This window comes from Zingiber officinale, chromosome 1A, assembly GCF_018446385.1.
Source record: "Zingiber officinale cultivar Zhangliang chromosome 1A, Zo_v1.1, whole genome shotgun sequence".
NCBI classification, from domain to species: Eukaryota; Viridiplantae; Streptophyta; class Magnoliopsida; order Zingiberales; family Zingiberaceae; genus Zingiber; species Zingiber officinale.
This window is the reverse complement of record NC_055987.1, coordinates 157,317,248-157,328,054: the sequence shown is the minus strand read 5'-3', so window position 1 is coordinate 157,328,054 and position 10,807 is coordinate 157,317,248. Positions and strand designations below refer to the sequence as shown.

The window sequence follows — 10,807 nt, the reverse complement described above, 5'->3', positions numbered from 1 at the left end:
TATCAACTAAAGACCCTTTAATCTATTTGGCCCATCAGCCCATTGTCTCATTTAATACCACACATAAGTTTGTCAGAAAATCCTTGAAATGTATCTTTGCAACCCATACTAGATACATCCCTACCATCCTTATGATGAGACTATCAGGTACTGTTTAGGCATGAGGGTAAGACAGATTATATTAGGAGTTACATTATCATGATGAGACACCTCTTTACATGGGCCAAGGACAAAGGTGCTATATAAGGGGTCCCTTCTCCAGTAAGCTCTCCAATATTTTTCATTGTTCATCACCACTATTTTCATAGTTACTCAGAGTTAGCCCCAAAACTAACTTGAGTGTCAGAGTCATTGCACCGAGGACTCATCTCTAGCCCGTCTACTGGCGTTTCCTTCTCCCCTTGTCATTTGTGATGTGGTAGGCTAGCTCAAAACTTTGGACTCCCCCACATCAAAGTCATCTTGCGGTTAGTGTACAAGCCACCTCACCAGCATACATCTTCATCGATTTCAAACAGGAACCGTACATGAACTAAGACCATCTAGAGTGGTATGACCCCATCATATCACATCACTAATTTTCCGTACAAAACAGCTGATGTAACAGAGATATTATTTCTTTCTTTAATTGTGAAGTGAAGCTTACTTTTACCATAAAAGATCAACCAATTAACAAATTATCAGAAATTTAATTCAATTGCATTACAGCAATTTATAACACATAATGGTCTAAATCTTATCGAGATTGTTATGATCAAGTTTACAATTAACTGATAATTGAAGGTTAATCATGAATACCACCAGTTTTAACTCAAATATGGCAAAAAGAACTCAAATATGATATATGCGCAATAAAATGCATGTGACAGTTTGACTTGGATATGCTGACCATTCACCAGTTTTAAGTCACATCCTATGAGACTTTAGTGCTTCAAAGCGAGCAGTCAGTGCTGCATAATCAGACAAGTTTGGATGAACATGAGTAAGTGAATTCATCTGTTGCGAAGGCAAGACTGGAGGAGGTCTATTTGGAGAAGGAGGCGACTCCTGTTCACCATTCTCTGATTCATGACCGTCTGAGTCATCAAATTTTATATCCGAATAAACAGTCCGAGAGATGCAACTGTTCCTTCTTAGTATCTTTTTTTCATTCAGGTCGGCACTATCTATGCTGTCATCATCCAAAGTGTTTGATAAACTGAAACTCTGAGAACTGAAGGGCCTCTTCTCCAGGGTCTTGGCCTCATAATTTGAAGGAGCATGTGTCCCTGATAGATGGTCTAGTTCCTGCTCTTTTTGAAACGCAACCTGATTAAATTTATTGCATTTGCATACCAAGGTATCCACAGGGGTCGGCTGATCAAATGGATGAGAATTCTGATTGGCAACATGGCTTGCTGCTTGTTCACCGTCAATTGCTTTTTCGGCAGACTCTGAAGAGGCTCGAGCAGCTGAGACAGGGTCCTTGAATTGCAATTCTTTTCTGTTGGTAGTAGGCATAGACATTTAAGTAGTAGAAAGGTTAAATCACTTATTAATCTCTTACATGGGGAGAAAAGAAAAAACCTGTTAAAATCCTTTGGTTGTTTAAGAAATATTGGTTTAACAGAAACATTTTTGACGTCTGCAAATGCTCGTGGTCCTTCCTGCAAAATTAAATATAGTGAGACCAAATATTTTAAAATTTGACCAACACAATATACAGTATTCATTGAGAAACACAATCACAAGTGATCAGATGCATGTGCAACCGTTCACACACGTATCTGTGATTGTGTGTGCCTGTGCATGTGTGCAGGAGAGAGTTCTGGAACATACTATAACTCTCTCTGGAGGTACAAGAAGCTCCTGCTCTAATTCTGTTGAATCCCACTTAACCTGATACTCCTTAGCTATTTCCTTCAAGACTTTCAGCTTAACTTCACCAATAGGTTTCCTCACTGATAACTTCTCTATTAACTTCAAAATAGGGAGAGAAAAAAGAAGATAGTCTTAGGAATAAATAGAGCAAACAAGTAAAATTTCAGCGTCTCATAGTTGGACATTGCATTAGCAAGCAGATACTAATCCAGCAGATCTGGATACATATGCATGCAAAATAATAGCCAAATTCACCGTAAAGCAACCTAAGCTTAATAGAAAACATAATTTTGAAATTTCAAAACCTATGCTTTTCAGTTTGAATATACAACTTAACAAAAAATATTTCCAGGAAGGACGGCACTACTCAAGTTATGCACCCACTGGAACACCATCTGAACTTTGAAGTTGGTTTCTTTCATATTGTTACCATCTTTTATGTGAATGCTCACTTCAGATAGGATGTGCAATTCACCCCACTGAGTCAAAACTGAGGACCAAAATGGGCCATCAAGTTACTAGATTGACAAAGGTATGTCCTATCCCTCTCTTACTCCAAAATTAAGGACCAAAACATATGGACATTGTATCTTGTGTTATTAGGTTTCTGCAATGGCGTATAATCTGTCCTTGTTTATTTATGCTATAGTTGTATGCTTCAGATGGTTGGGCATGGGCTAAAATCATTAAACTGCTACTCCTAATATGGATCAGCAAGATCTATTTCATATTTCAAATAGGATTCTTGGCTACATCTGGTCCTTCTAAAAAAAGTTTACTCATGAAATCTTCTGAAACTGCTCCTCCATATGCAATGACACTACTGATAAGATCCTTTAATGGATCTTTTCAAATAAATCCATTAACTTTATTTCCTTTTTAAAATAAGTTTTAGACTTTTTCTTTTTTATTTTAGATAAGTTTTAATCTGACATTTTCTAATGAAAATGTATTTTTATTTTATTTTTCTTTTACACCTTTTCTTTTGAAAAGGTTGTTTTATTTTATTTTTCTTTTAGACTTTTTCTTTTTGAAAAGGTAGTTTAGGTCTCTATTTAAAGAGACGTTATGTAACTTTGGAAGATAAGCAATTTCCCTTTTAATTAATCAATTTCGTTTGATTATTGGAGGTCGATCCCCTCGAAGCGATCACCCTATCCCCCTTTTCCCTTTCTCTTTCGATTTTTTCACGTGATAGGCCCCCGGGTTCCTATCAACTTGGTATCAGAGCAGTTCACTTCATCTTCGCCTTATAGTATCTTGCAGCAACTTCAACAAGCGCATGGTCTTAACCCGACTTCAAGAGAAGAAAATTCACTCTGACATGATGACCGGAGGATCTCATCCTGACGCCAAATGGGCTTTGGAATTTGAAGCTAAGCACGAGACAAGGATGGATAAACTCGAAAAAACTATGACATCGTTGGTCACGATAGTGCAAGAATTGAAGGATCGTTTAGAAGTAGATTCCAGCTCAAGCATACTAATCAAAAGGGGAAAAAATCAGCAGTCTCGACAACAACAATATGACCAAGGTGCAAACTCAAATGAAGATCGAGAGCACAACTATCCACGTATGAAGGTGGAATTTCCTCGCTGGGAGAACAACGATCCGATTGGATGGATTTCAAGGGCTGAAAAATATTTTCGCTTCCACAGCACATCGGACAATGCAAAGGTAGAACTAGCATCTATAAACCTCGAAGGTGATGTCATCCAATGGTATGACTGGCTTGAAGCATGCCATGGACCTCCAAAATGGGAGGAATTCAAAGAAGAACTCATCAATCGATTTGGTCCCTCCGGTTATGAGAATGTTGATGGAGAATTGGCCAAAATTCGACAGACTTCAACCGTACTAGAGTACCAAGGACAATTCGAGAGACTCTCTAATCGAACTCGTGATTGGTTAGAAAAGCAACTATTGGGCACTTTTATTGAAGGACTTCGCCTTGATATACGACAAGAAGTAAAAATGAATCAACCCCGCACAATGAAGGCTGCCTTATCCTTTGCACGACTACAAGAAGAGAAGATCAATGAAGAAGGAAGAAGAAATAACAAGGTAATTCGTGAAAACCCATCACATTATTCAACACCTCGTAGATTGACAAAAGAAGAGATCAAGGAAAGGATGGCAAAGGGATTATGCTGGCATTGCGATGAAAAGTGGCACCGTGGTCATCAATGCAAGCAAAAAAGGATACTGATGATTGAACCAATAGAGAACTCTGAGGAAGAAGATGATTTCCATGAAGGTGAAACACAAGATAATATCAACGAAGTACAGTATGATTCTATGGCAATATCAGTTCATGCCTTAGAAGGACTACAAACTCCGCAAACGATGAAGGTAAAAGGATTCATCAAAAAACAACCAGTAATGATACTTATAGATTCAGGAAGCACCAACAATTTTCTAGACTCAACTTTGGCAAGCAGGCTTAAACAAAAAATAGAGCAAGCATCTACATTTGATGTTAAGGTGGCGGATGGAAGATCACTTACAAGTCCAGGAAAGTGCAATAGTATTAAAATTTTCTTACCCAATTATGAATTAATAACAGATCTCTTTCTTCTTCCCCTAGATGGATGTGATGTTGTACTTGGAGCACAATGGTTGAAAACATTAGGAGATATAATATGGAATTTCTCTCAACTAACAATGCGCTTCCAAGATCAAGGAAAAGAAGTTTGCATCAGAGGCAAGAAACAAGATACTATCACACCAATCAGTAATTATCAGGCAGAGCAGTTATTAAAGAAAGATTGCTCTATTTTTCTCATGCAACTCTCTATCAAAAAAGATCCTAAAGCAAATGTTAGGCCTTATCGCTACCCTTACATACAGGAGGAAATTGAGAAGATTGTACAAGAGATGCTTCAGGCTGGTATCGTTCGCCCAAGCATAATTCCATATTCTTCTCTAGTACTGCTTGTACAAAAGAAAGACAAAAATTGGCGAATATGTATAGATTACCCGACACTCAATAAAATTATAATGAAAGACAAGTACCCCATCCCCATCATTGATGAACTACTTGATGAATTAGGAGGTTCCTCATTATTCTCAAAGTTGAATCTTCACTCAGGCTTCCATCAGATGAGAATCCATCAGCCAAACATTCCAAAAACAACCTTTCAGACTCATGATGGTCATTATGAATTTTTAGTCATGCCTTTCGGTTTAATTAATGCACCTTCTACATTCCAAAGTTTGCTGAATGATATCTTCAGGTTTTACCTCCGTCAGTTTGTTTTGAATTTCTTTGATGACAACCTTGTTTATAGTTCATCATTCGAAGATCATTTGCATCACCTTTATAAAGTACTCACTCTTTTGCGTGAGCATTCTCTTTATGTGAAAAGAGCTAAGTGCAGCTTTGGGACAACTAATGTGGAATACCTTGGCCATATTGTAAGCCAAAACGGAGTAGCTACTGATCCCTCAAAGGTGCTAGTTTCAAAGAGTATCAAGGCATTACATGATGTTCTGGGTCTCACAGATGCATTTAGATGGTGTCTTGAAGCAAAAAAGATATTCCAGAATTTAAAGGAGGTTATGATGACAACACTAGTTCTTGCACTACCTAATAAGCAATTTGTTATTGAACCTGATGCATCCGAACTTAGAATCGGAGCAGTACTTATGAATTATATGATACCATTCAAGAAAATGTTCCAGAGTTTATTGCTAAACAACCTTGAGGACAAGGTTGTTTTGAAGGGCGGTGGAATGATAAGATCCTTTAATGGATCTTTTCAAATAAATCCATTAACTTTATTTCCTTTTTAAAATAAGTTTTAGACTTTTTCTTTTTTATTTTAGATAAGTTTTAATCTGACATTTTCTAATGAAAATGTATTTTTATTTTATTTTTCTTTTACACCTTTTCTTTTGAAAAGGTTGTTTTATTTTATTTTTCTTTTAGACTTTTTCTTTTTGAAAAGGTAGTTTAGGTCTCTATTTAAAGAGACGTTATGTAACTTTGGAAGATAAGGAATTTCCCTTTTAATTAATCAATTTCGTTTGATTATTGGAGGTCGATCCCCTCGAAGCGATCACCCTATCCCCCTTTTCCCTTTCTCTTTCGATTTTTTCACGTGATAGGCCCCCGGGTTCCTATCAACTACCATCCTCTGTGAATCATGTTTAGCCTTACATCCTAATAGTAAATAGGATTCTTCACAGCATTTCTTGTCTTAAAAAGATACTCATGAAATTCTCGAAAACTGCTACTCCATATGCAAAGATACAGTACTTTGTGAATCATGTTTAACCTTCCATTTTGTGGGTGAATCCAATTCTCGTATTTCATTGTAAAACTAGGATGAATTTAGAGTCACATCTCTTTAGGGATCCCTTGTCTAAGGTTAAATTCTCTTCATCCTTTGTCCACTACACCTGAGTTGGCGACTTCCAATTCTTTGAAGTTGGACAAGGAAACTCAAGGATTCATAAACTAAAGAATACTATATCAAGAAACATACAACAAAACAATTAAAAAGGTTCTTTATGAGAAAAAGTCTTACCAAGCAATTAACTTCAGATTTAGGTCGCAATTCAGTCGCAGCAGATACAAAAGCTTTTCCATACTTCTTTTCAAAGATAAGAAGAATTCGGCTAAGCTCTGGAATGTCTGAGCACCTTGGAGAAGCATAGATCAAACTTGAAATTCCTTCTTTTAGATCTTGCGGGCAATCCCTAAAATATTTAGGATAATCTTAGAATGACTTCTCCAAAGTTTGTTGATACTTAATGGCAACAAGGTAATAAACCTTTGTTTAGCGATGATAGGTAGGCGAGCAACTATTAGCTCGCAGAAAAGTTCAATGATGTCATTAGCTGCCATGACATTTTGTTCTCGTATCACATGCTCAACCTACAAACAAATACCATTAATTCAGAAGATTAAATGTTTTCAAGAAACTGACAAAAGATACCTACACCATGTTCAACATATTCAAAGTATATATGTATTATAACTATAAAAAAACTACAACAGTATATATATTGGAACTTTAGCTGACAATAAAATTGTTAAATGGTAAAAGGAGATCCAATACTTCATAATTTAATTTGGATAATGCATCTCATTATTGAATCTCGATGAACAAAATTTTTATGCAACAACTCAAAAAAGGAAGTGACTATGACGGTTGCTCCATATCAAATGACAACCAATGACTATGTGAGATAAGTGACTCTCAAAGCTGATAGAAAATTCATGGTTAACTCTATCATAGTATTTCATTGTGAATGAACTTGTCATAACAATTCATATGCTTAAATAAAGTGTCAGTCAACTTTTGTGAAACTATCTAATATAACTAAACCAATGGTTTTAAGTAAATATATCAATCATGGAGAATTTTTAATCAGTGACACCTATATGTTGTAAGATGTCTCATATGAGAGTTCATGAAACATATTTGTTGGTGCCATTACCTATTTAAAAAGGGATGTTCGATAACAAAGAAGAACAAAGACAATTGAATCTTAAACCTAAACACTAAGCACCATTCAAGAAGTGTGGAATTAGTTGAATCCAAATAAAATGGAAATGTAGTACTTGGATTCTATTCTTATTTGGATATTTTTGAGTTTTGATAGTCCAGAAGAAAGAATGTAGTTTTTATCCTCCAAGTTTTACCAAGAAGGGGGTTAGTGCTCCCTCTAATTTTATAATTCTATTGGGTAAAATAATCAGAATTTTAAAATAATTTAAATAGTACAGGATAAGGTTGTGTGTAATAGATCCAATATGACTCAATTCTTCTCCGATACCTCACATTGGCGGGAGATTTGCACACTGAGCTGTCCTTTATGTATTTAAATTTTAATAAAGTCACTATGAGAATAAATTTTTTGAGCTTACCTTTGTTTTGGGAAATACAAATTGAATTTCTTTTAGGTTGTCTAAGACTCATATGTTTGGTAAACAGAAAGATATAGATTAGAATTTAATTATACCAAAAAATTGGGATTTGAAAATTCAAACAAAATGGGTTGACTGTGTATTTGAAAGTTCCAGTGAATTCATGAGACTAAAGAGCACTCCAATATAACGCTGAACATTCTACACAATATATGGCGGAAGCCTTTACCAGCATAACTTCATGGTCCCGATACAAGTAGAAAACTTGCAGAAGTGTGTTGCGCTGGGGAAACTCCTCAAACCCTATGCGTCAGTATTCTGTTCTCAACCAAAAGGCAAACTCTTGCATTACGATTACAGTTTGATTGTAGGTTATTGTCAAAATAAATCATCCAAGATTCAGAAGAGGGACACGTTAATTCTATACATGGAACCAACAACGCAGCTCCTTAATTAACTAAAAAAGTCAAACCCTAAAAAATTCGATCGAATCTACACCGCGCATAAGCGCATTTATAAATGCGAGCCACCCGCTAGAACATTTTGGTTCAGGAAAAATACGTAAATGAAAAGGGGACAAAAAAGAACAGGTACGAACTCTGATTCGAGCGGTCTCGTCACGGCCGGACTCGAGGAGAAGGGCAACATCACGCCGCATCTGCCGCACCTGCGCCTCGCGCTTGTTCCGAAGAAGCTTGATCCTAGCTATCGCCATCCTCGCCTCAGCTTTGCTACATAAAACCCACACAATAGATCGGAGCTCCAGATTTTGCAAAGAAAAAAGAGGAGAAAGAAACAAAAGAGCGGAGGGAAGAGAAACCAACCATTTGGAGGAGTCGAAGCGTCGGAGAAGGATGGAGGAGAATTCGGCGCCCATCAGCTTCTTGACGGCTCCGATTGTCGACTGATTGATGGAGGAGCGGCTTGCGAGCAGTCTGCGTGAGAGGGCCCTTTTCTTCCGTCGGCAACGGTCTCCTTGATGTGTTATAACGGTCTCCCTGATGTGAAATCTAACGAATCACGCAATAATAAATACCCAATCGTGTACCATCATCGTCGGCGCATCAATATGAAAAAAATAAATGCAATATTGTGTTTTTTTATAATACAGGTGCTATTAATATTACGATTGGCAATTGTGTTATCCCTTTTGAATATTTAAATTTGATTTATTTATAATTAAATTGAATTTAAGTTTTATTTAATAAATATATTTATGACTCACGAGATTATTCAAATTTTTATCGAGTCAAAATGAGTTTAATAAATATAAATTATAAATTTAAATATTCATTAAAAATTAAATTATATATTTAAAAAAATTATAATATTCTTATTAAAATTTATAATTTTATTTTAATAAATTAATTTAATATGTTTATCTATATTTTTCATAAGTAAAATGTAAAATCTATAAATTTAATATCAAAACTATTATTTTTAATTTAAAAGTTGATTCATGATATCACTAATAAACATGTTGACGAGTTAACGAGCCAAGTATTGTAAAACTTGAACTTGGTTTATTTATCTTAACAAGGCTCATTAAACGAGCTCAAACGAGCTTTTATCGAATTGAGTTTCGAATAGCTCATGAGCGGCTTGGTTCATTTACACCCCTAATAATACTTTATATTCTATCAATAATTAGGTCATTTTATCCGGGTCATCGCTAGGTTGGTTCAAAAACTGAATATCTATATTATTAAAATAATAATAATAATAATAATAATAATATATTATAAATTTCAATATAAACTTATACAGATAATATAAAAATTTATATTTAAAGAATAATATATAAGATATAAAATTAATTTTTTTAAACATTAATTTTAAAGGTAAGGGATCATATTATATTTTTATAAAACTTATTTATTTACTAAAGATGATGTTTTATTTAGTTATTTTGACAATTATTCAGGATTGTCAATGATAAAATATTTTAATTTTTTAAAATATTCTTGTTTACTTTAACAATATTAAAAAAAAATGATTAACGTCGAGTCTGGGGTGATTGACCCGGCCCATTAAAATTTTTCATTGGTCACCAGGATAAATTGAGAAACGCTCGCAATGGGTAACCCAGGAGCCCAATATCCTTTAGTTGTATGTCTCATTTAGAGAAAAAAATTCCTATAAATTTGTCATAGCTGGGGTTCGAATTATGGGTGTTTGAGTGATAACTTAGATGCCCTGCCCTGGTACTAACAATATTAGAATCTATGATATGTGAATAAAATTTGAAATTTTAATCGGTGTTTCGATAATATAAAACTATAGTATATTGTAATTTAACATTTGAATTTACATTTTAGGTAAATTATACTTGATGATATGTATATGAGTGCAATGATAAGAATTTAAATAGTGAGAAAAATAAAAGCATTTATTTTAATTCAAAGAATTCTTTGAATTAATGAGTAGATTTTATTTTAAAAATAAGAAAATTAATTTGTGGTATAAAAAATAAAAATGAATGGATGGATAATTCATGAGTTAATATTAAAATGAATATAAATGTGTTAATAAAAAATATTAATATAATGAGTATGTGGTATGTGATCATGAAATATTAATAATATTTATAGTTGATCGAGGGAGTGATCAGTAGACACTATATGGATAAGAGAGGACTGGTAAAGATCACTGAAGTGGTTCCAAACAGAAAACTCTTGAGCCTCCCAACTCCTCGACCCTCACGCATCCTCTTGGGCCTTCCACAACCTTCTGGCTCCTTGGGCCTCCCAGTTCCACGACCTCTGACATCTTGGGCCTCCGATCATCTTGGGTCTCACGACTCCATAACCCCTCGACTCCTTGGGCGCCCCAACTCCTAGGGCCTCCTGGCTCCACAATCCATAACCTCCTGACTCCACATTCTCAAGGCCTCTTGGGCCTCCGTGTTCCACAACCCCCTTATTCCTCGGGCCTCCTAGTTCTACCGCCTCCCGAATCCTCGGGTCTCTTGGTTTCTCGAGCCTCTCGGCTCCTTAGCCTCCTGGCATCAGGTCTCTTAGCTCCTAAATGATGCAGGATGAAGAACCATTTTAAGAAAAAAAATAACT

The 10,807-nt window shown here is 35.4% G+C and overlaps 1 protein-coding gene across 1 annotated transcript; it reads right to left on the bottom strand.

Annotated features, from left to right (window-relative positions):
• Nucleotides 1-711: 711 nt before the first annotated feature.
• On the bottom strand, nt 712-10,508 carry LOC122005641 (IST1-like protein). Its single transcript, XM_042560763.1, has 8 exons — nt 10,390-10,508; nt 8,564-8,749; nt 8,338-8,470; nt 6,640-6,743; nt 6,394-6,565; nt 1,819-1,959; nt 1,567-1,646; nt 712-1,483 (listed from the first exon to the last, which is right to left on the bottom strand). The coding sequence occupies exons 1-8, from the start codon at nt 10,506-10,508 to the stop codon at nt 907-909; spliced, it is 1,512 nt and encodes a 503-aa protein (XP_042416697.1). The 3' UTR covers nt 712-906.
• Nucleotides 10,509-10,807: the final 299 nt, after the last annotated feature.